Raw genomic sequence first — 20,795 nt, 5'->3', positions numbered from 1 at the left:
CAGTTCTCACAACTCTGGTTACTTAGCGCTCATAAAGGAGTTTAATATGTGCAGTGCCCGCCGCCTGTCACATTGACACGATGAAGACAAACACAATTGCTCAAGAAATGCAAAATTCTCCATTCTGTCTTTCTAAGGGGCCATGGATAATTAAAGCACGCGCACGGTAAACGCAACTAACTGTGTTTCAGTGTGCAGCCAAAGGAGCTATTCATCGAAAAAGCTATTCCAGGAGCAACTTTTGAGGGCAGGGGAAAATTTAATTTTGCTAGGGCAGGAGACATATTTTTAGGTGGTAGGGGAGCAAATTTTTGTTTTTTATGTAGGGCAGGGCGGATATCGGTTGATTTTCCTGGGGACAGGGTTTGGCAAAAAACTTTTGAGGGGAATTGTTTCCAGGGCAGGGGAAATTGGCAAGTTTTTTTTCGCTTCAGGGCGAGGGAGCTTCAAAAATTCACAGTGGGGAGGGGAAACAGGCAAAAATAAGTGGGGAGTGGGTAAAAATGAAGTTTGAGTGTGGGAGGGTAAGTCGAAAAATTTTCTGAGGGAGGGCAAATTATGAACAGCTAATTAATTGCCCTCTTGACTTAAAATTAGTCAGTTCACATTACTTGTCATGTACAATATATCTTATCATAGTAAGGACCTTTTTAAAAGTGCATTGTTCGTTGGCTGCACCTGTGTGTTTGTCCTCAACCCCCTCCCCCTCCGCCTCCCCTAAACAAAAGTTTGAAAGTGCTAAAATCCAACCAAGCCCCATCCTGTATCAGCATACCTACAATTGGTAATTACGTCACTATGAAATTGCAACAAATTGTAACAATGTAGTTACACACCGAATCTTTGTAATCTGACCAATCACCTGCAACTCTTTCCTTTTAGGCCAAAGTAATTAAATTCTTTGTTTTGCGTCCACTCTAAATGGGAAAAGGTACGCGTCTAAGCGGCTGAAAACACACGCAAGAAAATCAACACAATGTCATTTGATTGCAGCACATAACAAATTGTAACAAAATTTTATTCAAGAAAAGCTAAGCAGCAATGTCCTAAAATTTCCTATTCAAATTCACTGTGTGTGTGTTTTTCATGAAAACCTTAAAAACCTAAGCGGGTGGGGACGCAAAACAAAGAATTTAATTACTTTGGCCTTATGACACATTTGCTGCCAACTCGACTATGACGCAACCATCAGAATGAAATGAATCGAAACAGTGTATCCAAACTGATTGTTACGTCATTTTACACGTGCACTGAACCACATGCTGGTGCATGGTGTAGAGCCGGTGCTGCACTGCACTGGCCTACGTACACGCCAAACAATATAGCGCGATATTTTGCGATACATAAAAACGTGTAGCGAGATATTGCGTTATAAAGTCATATAGTGCGATTTTTGCGCACGGTAATCGAAATACAGCCAACCCCCCCCCCAAAAAAAAACAACAACAACCAGAAATTGCCTTTACTGTGTGCGTGTTTTAATTATCCATTATTGAAGCCAGACAGCCGGCAGATATGATATTCAGTCTAGCTGTTGCTATTAATTTGTCATAAGTAATATGATCATTGCTTTTACGACGTCTTCGTTAGTTGTGTTTATTAAATATTCAAACCCTGGGGACCACCGTGTATATTTAATATTTCATATTGCCATTCTGACTTCAAATTACGTGTCTCAGATGTGGCCACTTATGTTGACTACTGAACGGGTCGTGTTTTGCCGGTCGTCCCGGTGACTCGGTATGCACAAACATATTGTAATTAAACGAAATAAAATAGTCCATATAGGAAATGTATTCATAGACCGTTTATATTAACTGTCAATCTATTATCCGATAAGCGATTAAATTATTGCTTCACATTATCCGAAGAATAATACCGCCAAGAAAACTATTATCTCAAATGAAATTTCAAGGGAAACGTTCATTGAATAATATCCATGCAAACGGGACTCTGTTTCGATATTTTGAATGTCATTTGCTGTATGTATGTGCTCATGCAACTAATTCACTGTCCTGGTGAGCGTTCCCATTTTCACTGTCTGTGTCTAAATCATGCAATTTTGTCCTGAAATTGTGTCTTCTTGGTCGTTTTGTACAAACATGTACATGGTATGTACATGTTTTTACGTACGGAATCTTGAAGCTTATCTATTTTGGGTAACACTCAATTGATTTTTGCCAAGTAACTCATCGTTAAAGTGCGATTAAATAAGAAACTAATATAGAACATCATTTCAAAGGTTACTGCAGTTTGTTCGATGGAAGATGTACTCATGGAGTAGTATTATGTATCTATGTTTCCCTTTTCAAATCAAACATTCAAATTCATGTCTCAGGAACAAACAAACTAAATAATCGAAATCCAAAATAGATCAGTAGGCGTCGCAAATGAAGACTTGAAAAATAATGTACTTGTTTGTCAATTCTTCTGGATTAATCAAACTAAAGAAAGATACCAGCAGGTCATGGTCTTGATATCAAAAATATAACTCTCTCTCAAACAAACCTTCTTTCGTGTAAGCCAAGTGATCAGTAGAGGAGAGGAAAGACGATTAGAAATTCTTCCCGTGAATAAAAAGGTGCACGATATACGGACGATATACGGACATAGCCAGGTACAGTACGCACCCGCTAAGTAAACTTAGTAGTTGAATTTATTGACAGATTATTCTCATCAGATGAAGAATTGACAAAGACTCGATAAATTAGCAAAATGTACATACGGTACACGCCACCATCGTCCAAGAAATGCATAAAGATTAATTTGGTTGTGCGATATTCCTACATCACTATCCATAGAAAGCGGCTTGAGTTCTACAAGTGACTGTATAGGCTGTCCTTTATTACAAATCACAAACTTTTGACTGAAAAGTCTTCGTTATCGCAACCCCACGGCATTAAATTAAATCTACACATTTTGATAAAGCGACATGTCATTTCCGATCACTCAATGATCTACGCATGCTCAGATGGATCGTAACCGATGATGCGCCACAAGTTGAATTGATTCTCTCAAGCTCAATACCCACGTAGTTCTCGGCTGGCCCGGACACAATGTGGATTTCCTGTCATTTCGTGATTCTGTTGACGTTCGCCTGCGTCTCGCTAGGTGAGTATCTCTCCATGTTTGTGTCAGTATGTCAGTCAGTGTGTGGATGCAGCCATCGGTCTGTCAGTCAGTGCATGGATGCAGTGACGGGGCTCCTGCCTCCATGATCAGAAGCGACGACTACAACATGTCGACAACATCGGCTGAAACCCAAAGTCGCAACCTCACCAAGGGCATGAGTGTGGATTTCCTGGCGCTAGCTTTCTTTCGAAATTGGCGTCAATGTGACATTACTTTTTTCCCATTTTTTTGTACTTTTTTTTTTATTATTGTTTTGTTTTGGCTTCAACAGCTATTTGTGAAGGCGATTTGGTGTTACAACATAATTTCTCGCCCCTACCTCCATGGCTTACTGAAATTGCATCCTCGTGTTATCATGAACCATCACACAGGCCTACCAGTGCTTGGCCATCAGAAATTGAAGTTGGCTGCGTCATTCTAATCTATCTCAAAGTTGACAAATCGACTTATTGGTCTCGCAGCGGGCGATACTTTATTTTTTTCTCGAAGAAAGTTGACGACCTTTCAAGCAAGTGCAACTTCAAGTACCAACCAAATTTTTCGAACAAACGTTTTCCAAATACTCGACACATTTCCCATTTCAAGGTCAAAAGAATGTCGCGAGTCCGTCAAGTTTGAGAGCGACCATGCGAGCTCTCTTCTGTCGATGATAGAGATAAGATTATGCTCAGTGATTGGAACACATTATCTTTCTTCTAATCATTGACTGTAAAAATGTTTATATCGGCCACTGACAAGGAGGCAAAGGTCTAGAAGAGATCCAAGATTTGTTTCCGTTAGTCAGTATCGGCATGTAATTTATTAAATGTATTAATTTTTCATTTTTCCTGGTGGCCTTTGTTCCACTTTGCGTAATATGTCTAACTTTTGACAATGTAATGTAGAGAAATAAGACGACTAAAAACTGGACAGCGACAGCGAGCACGGCAATATCACGGTCCCTCTATGTGATAGAGGGACCGTGGCAATATATACCTCCGTTCTATACCGTACACGTAGTCCGAGTGAAGCCACGCGGTCCAGTATTAAGGTAGTTAGGGCCTCGTCGATATTGGGAGGACTAAAACTTTTGCTCAAATTTTCTCTAGCAAACGTTCAACCATTGCCTTTCAAAATCAATAAAACGCAAATGCAAATTTTAGTACTCGAGAACGAAATTAGCCAATGTTTGCCGGTATTTGAAATTCAACATAGTAGCCATCCCTGTGTTAACTCTAGGCGAGAAAAAATAAATTCCCCGATTTTCACGAAACTAAGCTGGTGAAAACGTGTTTTCGTTATAAACTTAAAAAACAATCCCCCATATACAAGTGGTAGAATAATTGAAGAGAACTGTAAAAGTTTGAGAGACGAAAAACTGTCCCGAGGCGCATTTCCGATGAATGAAATCCAACATGAGACATTCTCTCATGGCTTTAAATTTTGGGTCAAAGGGGAAGTTGTGACTAAATTTTGACTATCGACACGTGAAGCATGACAAATAAAGATCTTGATTGTAATCATTATGGTCGGATTGTACAACTGATATGAAGCATTCAACGCTCTTCCACAGAACACATCATATATCAAAGTCAGCGAGGGTGAAAAAAAACTCAACCTGAGTCGACACACAACTGTTGAGGAACGCTGTGTTTTAACGCTAAGGCCACTAGTAATAAAATATTGAATAGGTTGCACTTTCGAAGACTGGTGATGATAATTTATTCATTGCAATTTACACGGAGGTTGTCTCCCCGCTGTAAGGTCAAAGTAATGATGACAATCGTCACATGATATTCATCCGCAAACAGTAACAACCGATCTGAAACAAATAAGTCCTCTTCTTCCAGCAATAATTATATTAACTCACAATAAATTTTCTGGTTTAATTAATGATTTTACGAGGCCGATAACCAACACAGCCACTCGCCTATTGCCGTGTTTTCGTATTCGCCATTTTCCACAAATTTTTATTTCAAATCATTCGTGATGTTATTACAACCAGTATTTTTATCGACTATTCTAAATGAGGTCAACGTATCAGAAGTCACCTACTGTTTGTTCACGGGTTATCTTACCTCGGTATGAAAACATAATGGTATGAAATTAATTTATAGAAATTCTGGTCCTCAAGTCCCCTAACCACTTCATATGAATTGGAATATGACATGTAGAAATTCCCATTTACTGGTTAAACACTTATCAACATAGTTCAATGTAAGTTACAAATCATTCTGATTGCGTGATGTAAAAAATCTTCTGCTGTATTAAATGCATATAAATACAACTCTCAGGCAATAAAATGGTTGACTTTGCCCAGGCTATGAATGAACAAAAATAACATTACAATGACATGTACTTGTTGTGGAGGGCCCAGATTCACCTCAGGGGCAAAAGTGTCGGAGAACAATGGTTGGCGAAGAGCCAACATTTATCGACATTTATCCGACCAGGCAAAGTTTAGGAGCAACGCCTGGAAAGAATGAGAGGAAAATTTGCATAAGTGTAATTGATTCAGGTGTTTGCACCCCTGAAATATGAGTCATAAATATTGAAGTTATACATGTCACTTTCAATGTTAATTTTAAAAAAACTACCGTGGTATTATTTCCAATCCCAATACGGAAAATCAGATGAAAGGAGGCACGTTGTTTAGCTGAAAGACGATTAACTCTATAGGGAAAATTCGCTTACAAGAATCGCGGAAAAGTCTCCCCCAGACGGAATTTTTGAAGGTTTTTTTTTCCTTTGCGTCAATCCATGGTAACCTTGAAAAATAATTAGTCTATCATCAGCTCCATAAAATATCACTCAGTACAGCGCGTTTCAACCGATGATAACATCTTGCAAAAACTGGCAAAGGTTTCTCTGTTATTTAACTCAAAATATTTGAATACAAAAGTTCAGTCGGTTACATAGTCGAAAACTAATTTTCAGAAGTTGTGGATTTCTGAATCTAGTGGGACCTAGTTATTAGTGAATTCCGATTCACACGTAGCAGACTGTCAGACAACTTTGCTGAAAGCTCGGCTAAGTCAGAGTGTGACGTCATGTAAGATGATAAATTAAGTAATTTGCTAATTAATGAATAGCTAAGAAAGATATTCTGAGCATCGATTCGTCGATCTGCACTGATCACGACACGGTAATTTGAAAAAGGCAATCTTGCCGCCCACGCCGAGGCGAACACCGCTTAATAACGGGCATGGGCCGATTGCTATTGTTAATAATTGCCCGGTGAGGGGAAATTGATATATTATTATTGAGAAAATTAAAACCATATTCGAAAAGACCATTACCAAAATTATGTGAGTGTAACACCCGCTCTGGCATCAGTTGAGTCGTGATCACTGAGTGCGTTTGAAACTGTTGCCGCCGCGAACAATTACTGTATGTATCACTCAGTTTGCACAAGGGACCGATTCTTGCCAGTCATTTCAACGAAGTACAGATAATTGATAGGTGTGAACTATTTTCTGATGAAAAAACTATCCTTGTGAAGAGACAGCCATAACTTCTTCTTCTTCTTCTCCTCTCTCTCTTCTCTCTCTCTCTCTCTCTCTCTCTCTCTCTCTCTCTCTCTCTCTCTCTCTCTCTCTCTCTCTCTCTCTTATCTTCTTGGACTATACCCTGTCAATATGACGAAATCCTCCCTCTGACACATGAAAGTATGGCCTCTTGCAAAGTAGGATTCATTCTGTAAGTCATTGTCAGGGACACCTTGTAATCGTCTGCCCTTTCCATTGAAAGAGTTGAACATTTGCTCTAACATTGCGTTAACTGTAATAAAAGTTTTAATATAAATTTTCTTCTAAAATCGAATAAATTTTTGATGGGGAAAATACAGAATATTTACCGAATTTTGACATTCACAATGGTTGCCATCCCAATGTTAACTATTTGGGGAAATGTTAAATTTTATCGCTTTTTTTCAAACTCCAGTTACTCCATTAGCTTCAAAATAAGCGCCCACAAGGTTTGGCGCATTCTACCTTAAAGGGACACTTTCTCTATCAGCTAGATCTCTGAGAAAATTGACTGGATGACACACAACTTTCGAAGGAGAACTGATACAAAGGACTAAAATCATAAACAGTCAATGTCAACAACCACTAATGCGAGAACCAGGGACTGAAGACTGCCCCTTTAAGATTGTCCAGTAATAACGTTCACTATCCATTTTCATTTGTTTTCAATGGCACTGAAATCCGTTTGTCGCAAAAGCTTAAGGCGATTGCACTTCCAACAGCACCTTCACGACTAGTTAGTGTTCGATGTTTTTCGTATGACGTAGCATTACATGCCGAAGACGTTGTCATTTTCCAAGTAAACGTAATCTCCGTCTGCGTTTTCGTCACTTTTGGGATTAAAGATGTTACGTTTCGTTCACGTCGAAAGCGTCATTATGAGCCCCTCCTTATCGTTTTTGTGAAGAAGAAGCCATCCGTTGATTTTAATAGAAACAGATGCTAACATTTTCACATTTGTCCATATATTCACTTGTAGTGGTTCAGTGATACACTCAGCGCCATTCCCGTAAGTTAATAGCAGTCAATAGTGTGTCCTGATATTCAATTGCAATATCATCCTAGTGTAAATTTTACGAGTAACTAATGTGTCTCTAAAGTGAAAGACTTAATCTTTTCCTCAAACTTTTCAACCATATTATATGAAAATCAAATAAATGAAATAAAAATCAGGAGTCGCCGTGCAAATTTTGGAACTAGAGAAACAAAATTACCCAAAGATTTACCGATATTTGAAATTCAAAATGACAGCATCCCTGTGTTAACTATATCTAGAAAAACAACATTTTCAATTTTCGAAAATCTTAGACGGTTAAAATTTTTCTTACACCAAGAGTTTTAAGTAGGAGTCAAATGGTCGTAGAGGGAACACATTTTGAAACATGTGCGCTCTCCGACAAAAAAAGCATAGTTTTTTTATTTATATTCGAGTCTAATTTAGTTGCTATATATTCACAGACATCACATGCAAGATTCAGTGACAATGAACGCCTGAAACACGACAAAATTATGGGACTCCGGGACAGAACACGACATGTCCGATCAGTAGCGTGGCTTTTTGACATTTGCATAGATTTACGATAATTCGGCTTTTACAGGGGAAGTTCCTGTTTAAGAAACTCTTATATAGAACTTACATTATCAATCAATCTAAACAAACAAAACTACTGCGCGCTGAGGTTACACCGACCTTTACGAAATGCTGAATGCCTTTCGACCTCGCAAGGTCAGATACATACAACAGCTAAAATGAGATAAAGATACAGTAAAGCCCATGAACAAAATATATATAGTGACCTTTTAATGTAGATGTCAGCCTACAGAGGTATAGGAATTAAACGATAGCTCATTTCATTTTGACAACCGAATGCCCGTAAGGGTATTTCTTAAAAGACAAGTGTTTTTGAGCGGCGGGGAGAGGTAAGATAATACGAATGCTTTACAATAACACTAATAACAAAACACAATTATCCCAGATGAAGATACACAAAGGCGTTTGCAAAATATTACCTATGTTTTTTATCAAAATGTTATCGTTGTAGTTTCATCGACTCTTAGAATTAAAAACTATATTTTGCCTGTGTCATTAGTACAAAACAAAATACCAGATGCACACACACAAAGGCATTTGTAATGATCATAACCCAAATTACCCACGTGTTTTTTCTTATCAAAATGTTTTCGAGGTAGTTTTATTGACTTTTAAAACTAAAGGGTAAAATTTGACTTTTTAAATCTTCATCTGTCCCAATTGAAAGTTTCTATTTTGCTCAACGTGAAGTCATGTGACCATTTTGAAAAATCAAAACTAAGGGGGAGATTACATTTTCGAGGTTATGTTTATGTGGCGTCCTTTTTTCCGTTGATTAACAGCTACGAGAGGAGTTGCCACAAGCTTAGTGGGTAACTTGCTGCAGAATTACCCTCAGTACATGCGACCCGTGAAGAAAATCGAGACAGTGACGAATGTAACACACAGGCTACTACCCATCCAGATTGTCGATGTGGTAAGTTAAGTTATATATGGTCTAACGACAAACTTAAGCTGCATGTACCGTGGAGCAACCACAAAACCTATGGCAATCGTGTCTTCGCACGTGCTGCACCCCTCACCTGGAATAATGTCCAATTAGAAGTGCGCCAGTCATCCACTCTTGATACTTTTTAGATGAACATCAACACTTTTCTGTTAAGAACACGATTGGAACTAATTTGGGATAACTGGATTTTCTTGTTTTTCAAATTTCTAAAAAGTGTTAGGTGCCGTATAGCTGAATATTGCAATATTGCAAATTACTCATAAAAACAAGTGTGTAACGTGAAAAGAAAAGCAGATAAGATTGCATTCGCAGATTAAACAGACATTACTTTACCATCCAGTTATCCCAAATTAGTTCCAATCGTGTTTAAGGTAGAATGCACCTCGCGGACAGATATTTAGACTCTCACACTTTTTCAATTCTTTTCTAATCTTCCTCTTGTGGGGTTCATAAAACTCTCACCGTCTTAGTTTTTCGAAAATCGACATTTTATTTTTCTCCATAGAGATAACGCGAGGATGGCGGCCTGAATTTCAAATATCAGTAAATCTTTGGTAATTTCTTTCTCCAGTACCAAAACTTACACGGTGACCCCCCGTTTTTTATATCTTGATTTTCTTGATTATGGAAACTACAGCAACGGCCTTTTCTGTTTCATATCTGGATATCTTCCTTGAATTCGACCTCTAATGGTCACCTTTCTACTAGGCCACATGGCAAGAGAGATGATTTCAACTTTAGTATAATCAATTTTCGACACCTCATAAGTAATATGCAGTTCATATGGTGATTTTGTAGAAAGACATAGCCATCTCTCTTACAAACTGTTAAATCAAGGTTACACAAAAGAAAGACTTGTCTCTCTTCAAACACTTTTTAGCAGGTATCTCAAGATGGTAGATAAATACAATATCTCTCTTCGACAAATGATTGCTGGTGGCATCAGTGACATTGGTCAGCTGGTGACCACTACCAATTTGACTTACAGATTGAATATGGCGGGTGTCACATGTGGGGCAGGATTCGCTTACTATTTTTGAACACCTGATATCACTTCTTGGTTTTTTTTGCCAGAAGTCCATATATCTTTCTTTAACGAATTTGACTTTGTTGTGTGTGTCGGTGCTTTACTGTCTGATTTGTGCTGTTTTGTGTCTTTGTTTATAACAACTGACAATTTATAACGAATTTGACATGGCGTAATTGGATTATGGATGGATATGATTATGATTGTTTTTCAAATTGAATGGTGGAAAGAGTTCTTGGGGAAAGTTTGAGCAAATTTTAGCGTAAGTCTTTCACTTCCGAGGCGCAAACTATCTTAATTAGAGCATGCAGAACAACGCTGACACTGTAAAACGCCATTGAACACAGCTAGGTTTTAGAGTACACACACACACACACACATATATATAATATATATATATATATATATATATATGTATATCAATCAATCAACTTTATTCAGTACTATAATAGGCCACAGGCCTTTCGAGTACAATACATACATTTCAAAGTTTTACAGTCACTTGAGGTCTTATCTAGGCTGTTACAGACTCAGTAATATCGATCAAAAGCTGTTTTCGTTTTTTGAAAGAATAAAAAAGGTATCTACCAAGATTCTCTAATGTGTGTGACTTATCTGTTTGAAGGAGCAAAATAAATTTCCATTCACATGCTGGGGAGTAGTAGAATTTTGGAATAAATCTGTGTCTTATATCTTGATAGTTTGGGCAAATTAAAAGAAAATGAAATTCATCCTCAATAGAGCTACATTGAAATGGGCACAGTCTCTGTTCATATGGAATCCCATGTTTCCTTCCCTCTTCAATATTAAGGTCATGTGATGACAATCTAAATCTAGACAGGGCTAGTCTATAAATGGAATCATTAATACAACTTAAATACTTCTCACATATCAAATCCTTCTTAAATTTACAGTAAGTTCTTAGTTTCGAACAACTAGTAACTTCAGCGTGCCAATCTTGATTAGATATGTCTAAATATCTCTGTTTAAACTGTAGTAAAAAAAGACTGAGATTAACTGAATGCTGATTATCCCATACATCTGCAAATCCAAATTTACATAACAAGTTTTTCACAAAATATCCCCAGCAGTTAAACCCTTTTCTGCCCTATCATATTGGTATCTATAGCAATCTTTGACAATCTCTGGTGAATCAGTGTGAATACATTTAAACCAAAAACGAAGAATATCTAAACAAATATACATTCGAACAGGGTGTCTCCCTAGCTCACCTCTTACTGCAGAATTGTAGCATTTGTACGCACTCCTAAAACAAACTTACAAATCTATGATGAATCTTTTCCACATCTAAAGAGTCATGTGTTCCCCATATCGCACTACCATAGAGTAAAATTGGGAGTATTTTACAATCAAACACCCTAAAGAAATGTCTGGATGTAATCCATCCAGTTTATAAAGATTACTTTCAAGAGAGTACAAAGCTTTTCTAGCCTGTTCTGAGATAAATTTTTGTGCTTGAAACCAAACACCAGAGCTGGAAAACATTACACCTAAATAGTTATATTTTGAAACAATTTCAATTTTTTGGCCATTCCAGAACCATTTCTCACTTTTCTTTAGGCCACCAGCTTTACGAAACACCATAATTTGGTTTTGGTAAGATTCACAGTCATTCTCCATTTCTTACAATAATCAGACAATCTATTTAGAAGACGCTGCAAACCAATTGGAGAGCTACTAAATAAGACAAGGTCATCAGCATATAACAAATAAAAGAGTTTCATCATATTTGCATACACAACCGTTTCTGTACCCTGTTTAAGGGCTTCCTCAATATCATTTATATAAAAGCAAAACAAAAGCGGGGAGATAACTGACCCCTGCTGCACTCCTATATTGATTTCAAAAAACTCTGTCACACCATGTGGGGTTTTAACTGCAGCTTAACATGTGTGTACATAGAATATAAAGATGCTAAAAATTTACCCCTCATCCCTGTTTTGGCTAGTTTATAGAACAACGAGTAGTGATGGACTCTATCAAACGCCTTTTCATAGTCAATAAATGCACAGTACAAACGACTTTTTAAATGAAAAACATACTTTTCAATAAGGGTACGTAAAATAAATATATTATCAAGAGTGCTTCTCTTCTTTCTAAAGCCACTCTGTGGTTCAATGATCTCATTATACTCATTAAGCCAATGGTTAATCTATCAGATAAAATATTTGTATATACTTTACTTATCACATTAAGAAGCATAATTCCACGATAATTACTTGGGAGGTCTTTATTCCCCTTCTTATGTATAGGACTTATTAACCCAATTGCCCACTCCTGAGGAAAGATTCCATGCTCAAAGATTTCATTATAAAGTATATGCAGCATATCAAAGATTTCTACAGGTGCATGTTTCCAACATTCAGTAGATATACCATCATGACCTGGGGCTTTATTATTTTTTAATTTTGCAATATTACTTTTTATTTCGGCCATAGTGATAGGTTGATTCAAAACTGAACAATCCACAGCAGTATTTTCCTCCTCAAAATTTAAACCATCAATATAATCTTGAATAGAAGAGAAGAAATCTTTCATGTCTTCTGCCTCTAACATCTCTGGATTAAATAAATTTTGAAAATAATCAAACCAGTCTTCTTTGTTAATTTTATCAGATGGGCCTGTAGTCCTCTGACGTACTTTCTGCCAAAATGACCTACTATTTGACTGCGCAGCTAAATGAATGAATTCCTCCTTTTATGCTTCTGATATTGTTGTTTTTTCTCTCTGATTAACTTTCTATAATTTCCTTTGGCTTGTAAATAACTATCTAGACTATCTCTGTCACGAAAGCTTCTGAAATGGTTGAGACAGCGGTAAACTTCTTTCTTAGTTGTTAAACATTCCTTGTCAAACCAAGTGTTTTCCCTTTTTATTCTATTGTTACTTATATCTTTAACTTTCATATCATTACAACTAAAATGTATTATCTCAGATAAACACATTGCAGCATCCTCAAGATTTCCTTGAGCTATACTGTCATAAAAAGTATGACATAACTGACCAACTGTATCTGACTGGAAATTACAATAAAAACTGTCTTTTTTTTCTGGAGACCATCTCAACCTAAAGGTATCAGTTGGATGGGTTTGGATGTTCTGGTAATAAACATGTGAGATACTTTGAAAAGTAAAAACAAATTCCAAAGGCAAATGATCTGAGTCTATGCGCTTGCTAACACTAAAATCCTTAAATTTTGAAAATGAATCACCAGTTGCTAAAACATAATCATTAACAGCTGTACCAACACTTGAAATATACGTATAATTCCCAACATCCCTATCTTGACCAATCCTTCCATTCACTATACTAAATCCAGTACGAGAACAAAAATCTAATAATTGTAAACCATAGTTATATATATATATATATATATAATATATATATATATATATATATATATATATATATAATATATATATATATAATTATCTATATATAATTATATATAATTATATATATGTATATATATATATATATATATATATATATATATATATATATAATCTTCTATTAATTGCGCCATACAGTCCCGTATATTCGCAATAAAAAATGCATAATGCATTCGTTTTGAATTGATGATTATGATGATCATAAAGATAATTACAGCAAAAAAATACACCAGCTATCTTTGAAGACCTGCATTGAAGATATACATAAAGTGCTTTTACACGTCAACAACTATCATTTACATAATATGTTTGTCATCCATAGTTCCTCAAAATTTCATATTTTCAATTCGTCATATCCTTTGTCTGACACATGACTGAATAGATCTTGTAGACCAAAAGAAAGATGGGTTTGCTTGACGTTTGATAGTTTTGAAAAATGCCCTGAGCGTAACGTATATGTCTCCCTATATGTTTATTTTCATTGCTCCATTGAAAACCAGAATAATTCCTGATGCAAGAATTGACATACGATATTCATTTGACCTTTATCAACTCCCAAATGTCACTCAAGGCGACTCATTAAAACCGTAATTTCAAAATTACTCACAGAGCTTTCGCTATTGCAATAGGCCCCGTGAAATAACCCATTCAAGGAAATAATGTTGCCATCTCCATCAAATGGTCATAATTACATATTGCCTGGCGGTACATTCACCATAATAAAATAATAAGCATATCTGGGACAGTATTTATGGCACGATTGTCAGCACTGCCAGCGATCGTACTTTGTCCTTAAATGGCTCTTTGAGAATAAGGAATATTGACAGGGGGGAATTAAGGCAAATATCTGATATTAATTTACTTCTGATGATAAAGAAATTGTTTTCCTATGGAACAAATTTTCGACAAAATATGAATAAACCTGTCAATCAAATCCATTCTCTAAAGTGCATTTTTTTCTCTACTACGTATTTTTGGTAATAGATATATTAATGAAATTCTGCACAAGAACTGGTTTACAAGGAGAGAGTATTATTATGTTGTAACCCCCAACAGAATGCGCACCGGGAAATACTCTGAAACTTTTCCAATTCTTTTCTGGTCTACCACTTGTATGGTTTCATTTTGAAGCCCTTGGAGTAAGAAAATCTTTCACCGTCTTAGTGTTTTGAAAATCGAAAATTTTATTTTTCTACATAGAGTTAAGGCGGCCATTGTTTGGTAATTTGTTTCTCTAGTATCAAATTTTGTACGGTGACCCCCCCCCCCTTCCCCCGAATTTTATTCTTGATTTTGAAAGAGAAGGGTTGAAAGTTTTTTGAGGAAAGTTTGAGCAAAAGTTTAAGCCTTGCATTTTCGAGGGCATACTACCTTTAATGACTACCGGCGACGAAGCAGCTACCTGGCTTCACACAAACGAAGAGAGGCAACTGAATTTTATTGTGCATTGGAATGCTACAAAACCGGTGAACTATAGACATGCATAAAATGCTGAACTTGCTTCAGATTTGCTCGACATGTGATTAACTGCCAATATCTGGAAAGAGGCAATGTTTATCAACGAGAAAGTCGCTCAGCGGCGCAGACGGTATCTTTAACCCTTTGAGCGCCAAAGTCAATTTTTGTCACCCTTATAAAATGTTCCTTAGTCAATTTTTGTCAGATGTTTGCCAAATTTTTGATAAAAAAATGTAGCCAATGAAATGTGTTCATTTGGTCCAAAATTATCAGAAAAATTACAGAAAAGTTCATAAAAATTTGTGAAATGTTGCACTGAAATTTTGGTGGGGAAAACTACAGCACGTTAACCAGTCTTTCCAAGACTCTAAAGCTAATATTATCAGTCTCTGTTACGTTGTGTGTGCTGTGTAGCAACTGATAGCATAGTCTAGCTGTGTGGACAAATACATTGGACAACCATAGACCCTCGAGGGTCTATCGACCAACGAACATTCGAATAATTGGTTAACATCATTGCCATATCCTAAATGTTGAAAACGTCTCTACTTTGCGACCACTATTTGTGTGTATCGTGAACCGCTCACCATTATGTTTACAGTATTTCAAATAAAATGTCTGTGTCTCTCCCTTGCCCATAATCTCCTCCATCAGCTCACAAGTCAGTCAACCTTTTACCTTCAGAGACGCTAACGAGTAATTCATAATTGATGAGTATAAGTGTTTTAATATTTCATGTTTATTTAGCATACTTTATGAATCGATTAATAGTTTCCTGGTCCCTGCGGTCTGAAGACTAATTTAAGAATCTGCGATTACATAAAATGTGCAGCGTTCCTGGATATTGAAGCTCCGAAGCATCTGACTGGAGACTTCAAGTTTTTGACTGAGTGTAGACTTAGTCTCAGTCCCTGGGGGGGGGGGAGGCTAGGGGAAGGGCGCTGTGGCTTTCTGATATTTCGCCGCTTCAAGTGCCAAGACTGCACAGTGTATGATAATCACGACATCCGTCAATCAGTAATTATTTTTATTTTCCACAGGATGAACGGAATCAAATTCTAACTTTAAAAGTGTGGGTGCGATTGGTAAGCTTATATTTTGTTCGATTTTTTAAAGATATTTTACTACATACATATTTTACTACATACACTACGGAAACATCACTCATAGTTTAAAACTTGGACGATTTTAGAGTTTAAATCACCGCTTGGCCACTCCACTATGTTTCGTTCACGCTAACAACACTCTGTATGCCAATAATTATTTGCTTTCAGGAGAAATTTTGTAGTTTTGTGGTTTATTTTCAGACTATAAGATTATTTTACACGTGCTGAATCAAATCTCACGTCTTCTGACGTTTACAGATGTTTGTCCGTGCGTTGCCTGTTTACTCTTACATTGACCATTTCATTACAGATGTGGCGGGATGAGTATCTGACGTGGAACGCATCAGAACACGCGGGCATTGACAGCGTTATAATCCCAGTTGACAAAATATGGCAACCTGACATAACGCTGTATGGAAGGTAATCAATAGAAATAAATTCGAATCATTTCTCCATTAGCGGGTCACTTTGTCTATGTACATTTTATAACTTCGTGAAATAGAGCGTATAATTGTATTCCTGAACAAACACCATCTACGCCAACGAAATGTGCGCTCACAGCTTATACGGGGTCACGAGTTTAAACAGAGCGCAATCATGGAAAGAAACACGAAACTGTACTCGTTTTAGGTATTCACCTTGTCATCAACAGCCAGTAAATTGAAGGATACTTCATAAAGGAACCTCGGGGCCGATATTTGGACTCTAAAAAGTTTACAGCAATTTTCTGGTCGACCGCTTGTCGGACATTTTGAAGCTTGTTGAGTAATGACGATTTAACCGTTAATGACATAAAATTTCCTTTGGAAAAGTTTCAGCAAAAAGTTAAAATATTTCAAATTCGAGGCGCACACTGCCTAAATGTGGTTAGTGTCGTCTAATGTTTGTTATTTTACAGTTAATATCACTACAGTGAACATACAACAACAAACGTACCACAATACCGGTATTATAACTACTAGTAGCCTAGACCCTAGTCTAGTCCTAGGCCTCGCTTTGACGTCCGTGCCTCCGACCACAATCCGAAGGCCAAAAGCGGAGACTGGGGTCCAGGCTAAACTACTGGGCGCTCTGTATGTAAACAAGCCTGATCAGAGCTCATGGTATCTCACAGTGTTAATAAATATCATGTTATCATCTATATATCGACAACAATGACAAAAAAACAAACATACACCTCAACAAATGATAACAATGAAAACAACAAAATCCTGTTCATCACTAGATAATAAGCAACAATAAGAATCCTGTTGGCTAATGTTTTTAGTTCTTTGCACTGTTCGCACGACATATAAAATACATTTCTCTCTTGTCAGCGTCACCAAGAAGTTTGAGCGGCACCTTGACACAGACGTTACAGTAGAAAGCGACGGCTCGGTCCTTGCCCCACAACCCATCATTTACGAAGCCACTTGTGCGATAGACGCCACATACTTCCCGTTTGACGAGCAGAGGTGTGAGTTGAAATTCGGCTCTTGGAGTTATGACGGTGCTTCAATAGATTTATACCCGGCACCGAGCAGCGGAAGCCTGGAGAGCTATGTCCCTAATGGCGAGTGGGACGTGCTGAAATTTCCCTCCGTACGACATGTTCTGAATTACACGTGCTGCCCGAACCCTTTCATTGACGTCACCTACACAGTCCACATACGCAGGCGCTCAATGTTCTACATCTTCAACCTCGTACTTCCGGCTATCCTACTCTTCATCCTCGTCCTCGTGGGATTTTATCTGCCGTCGGATTGTGGCGAGAGAATGACACTTTTCGTTACAAGCATGTTGGCTCTCATGGTGTTCCTGACCTTGGCCTCGGACTACATGCCACCAACGTCAGAATCAACGCCTTACATTCGTAAGTAAACCCGTTGAATGATAACACACACGATCTTCCCTATCGTATATTGCAATATGGCGGATTCCATCGTACAAAATGAAAAGATAAACCTCAATACTTTATTGCTTTATCCATTTGGAATCCTTAATGGAAAAATGACAGAAATATGATACATAAGCGATCAATGTGAAATGACATGTACAAAGCGGCTGCTAGATAAAACAACTTTATTCACTACACACGGTGATTCTTCTGGAGCACCAAGATTGTTTGATTTTCCCCTCCAATTATTTTGAGATGCACTTTTATAGTGTTGGTGGGAATCTAGCTGTTGGAAATATGCGACTTTGCTGACTAGCTCTGTTTTGTTTGTATGATACGATAGAATCAACACAGAGAATGGTGTCATTTTGAATTCCAATCGTCGATAGACAAGAAGGTGTTTGCTTCGCTATTAAAATAATTCATTCTTTATCCTCTGAAGCACATTCTTTGCCATAATCAAGAATGAAATCAGGCAGCATCAGGCGCCTTATTGAGCATTGTTGTTTCTGGCGAGGTATTTACCTAAACAAACATGTTATTCAATGAATTCTCGATCGGATTCAAAGTCTCAACGTACGGCGAAGACTTAAAGGCACTGTTTTCGTACCAGATTGTCTCATCGGAAAATTTACCCACCAGATTATAATTTCAATAGAAAACAAAAGGCTATCACATCTCCATACTCCTCTTACAGACTAGAACAAAGGCGATCCCAGGGATCGCGAAAAGTGCCGTTAAGCAGTCAAAGCCTCTCGGCTTAATTTTCCCATCCTGAGCAGCGAATTTTTAACTGTTGTCAAGTTGTTTAATTCCTTCCAATGCCTTGTTGCTTCAGTCAATATTCCTGGCTCGTGTCACAATCTGTGAAAACTTGTCCGAGGTTTAATCGTTTTGTCATTCTAAATCACTTATCTTTACAGAGCGTTATTTACTGACTACTATTGGTATGGTGGCAGTATCGTCACTTCTGACAGCCTTTACCGTCAACATGCATTTTCAACCTCCCGGATGCCCATCAGTACCCGGATGGGTGCGCACTCTTGTGTTCCAGTACCTAAGCGTTCTGGTGGGCATGGAAAGCCAGACACGGAAATTTCTGAAGAAATCGCCACCAGCGTCCAACAAAGAAGTGTTCATCAACAACCCAGATGTCGACGAAACGGCATGCCATGTTCTGGTCACGGAAAAATGCGGGAACAAAAACGGCACAAAAAGTGTACTACCGTCGACGGACGTAGACGACCCAAAAGTCCACGAGAACATTGTCCACGAATGGCAGACTGTGGCCAAGGTTGTCGACCGCGTGTTTTTACTAACGTACACATTTGTCTTTCTGTCTCTATCGATCGGTTTCCTGTCTTACTTACATGTCAGGGGACTAAACAACCATTTGCATGATTAGTGGCGTTACATACATACATACATACATACATACATACATACATACATACATACATACATACATACATACATACATATACATACATACATACATACATACATACATACATACATACATACATACATACATACATACATACATACATACATACATACATACATACATACATACATACATACATACATACATACATACATACATAATACATACATACAGTTGTGCATTCACACTATCATTTATTGCGTGATTACGCACTTCTGTACGTGAATATACACGTAAGCATGTACATAGGTATGAGAACAGTACTTAAGTCAAATTAAAAAAAAATATGTGTTTCCGGTATTCAGACCTAACCTACACATTTTTTGAAACCGTATGTACATAATTTTACCAAATTTTGCTGTTTTGGTGAGTCGGCCTAAATTATTCTATTTTCTGAAGGCATTTGAAAGGACATAATATTTTTATTTGCCTCGGGCATGTACATATGTCCATCCCATGTGTCCTTGACATACGCCGATGATTGACAACTAATTTCAAAACTAATCAACTTAAGATATTATTTTGCAGTCACAGTAAATCAGTTGGCGTCCTTAATTGTAGGTTTGTTGGATTTTTCAGTTACGATGGTGTGGATTTCAATTTTACGATATTGTATCATTTGCATTTATCACCATGGTAAAAATGTAGCATAGAAGGGTGAGTTTATGTGTAGGTGTGCGCGTATGTATGTATGTATGTATGTATGTATGTATGTATGTATGTATGTATGTATGTATGTATGTATGTATGTATGTATGTATGTATGTATGTATGTATGTATGTATGTATGTATGTATGTATGTATGTATGTATGTATGTATGTATGTATGTATGTATGTATGTATGTATCTATGTATGTATGTATGTATGCATGTAATTATGTATCGGCGTATGGATGGATGTTTCGTTTGTATATCTTAAAACTTTGTCTACAAGATGTATAGTGTCAGTGCAGTACTGAGCACTTAGTATTGTGCGATTGATAAATTGATGGATTGATTGTTCAAGGATGAAAACATCAGCATTGTGGTCAACAATTTTGTTTGTTTTAGGTTCTTGTAGATCAGCATTTTCTAACACTTAAGTGTGCTATTATACCAGTATTGTGAAATGGTTAAGGTTCACTTGTAGTAGATAAATGTCAGTAGAATATTCTTATGCAATCATATATATATATATATATATATATATATATATATATATATATATATATATATATATATATATATATATATTATATCTTCAAGTACAAAGTAAAGTAATAATATACTATGTGCAATGTATCCTGCA

At 37.1% G+C, this 20,795-nt stretch overlaps 1 protein-coding gene across 1 annotated transcript; it reads left to right on the top strand.

Moving 5' to 3' along the window:
• Positions 1 to 2,969: 2,969 nt before the first annotated feature.
• Positions 2,970 to 19,776, top strand: LOC139130157 (neuronal acetylcholine receptor subunit alpha-10-like). Its single transcript, XM_070695890.1, has 6 exons — positions 2,970 to 3,111; positions 9,012 to 9,145; positions 16,117 to 16,161; positions 16,493 to 16,602; positions 17,499 to 18,034; positions 18,982 to 19,776. Exons 1-6 carry the CDS (start codon positions 3,057 to 3,059, stop codon positions 19,461 to 19,463), a joined length of 1,362 nt encoding a protein of 453 aa, XP_070551991.1. The 5' UTR covers positions 2,970 to 3,056; the 3' UTR covers positions 19,464 to 19,776.
• The last annotated feature ends 1,019 nt before the right edge of the window (positions 19,777 to 20,795 follow it).

Source organism: Ptychodera flava, chromosome 3, assembly GCF_041260155.1.
Source record: "Ptychodera flava strain L36383 chromosome 3, AS_Pfla_20210202, whole genome shotgun sequence".
Classification (NCBI taxonomy): Eukaryota; Metazoa; Hemichordata; class Enteropneusta; family Ptychoderidae; genus Ptychodera; species Ptychodera flava.
This window is presented reverse-complemented; position numbering and strand designations above follow the sequence as displayed.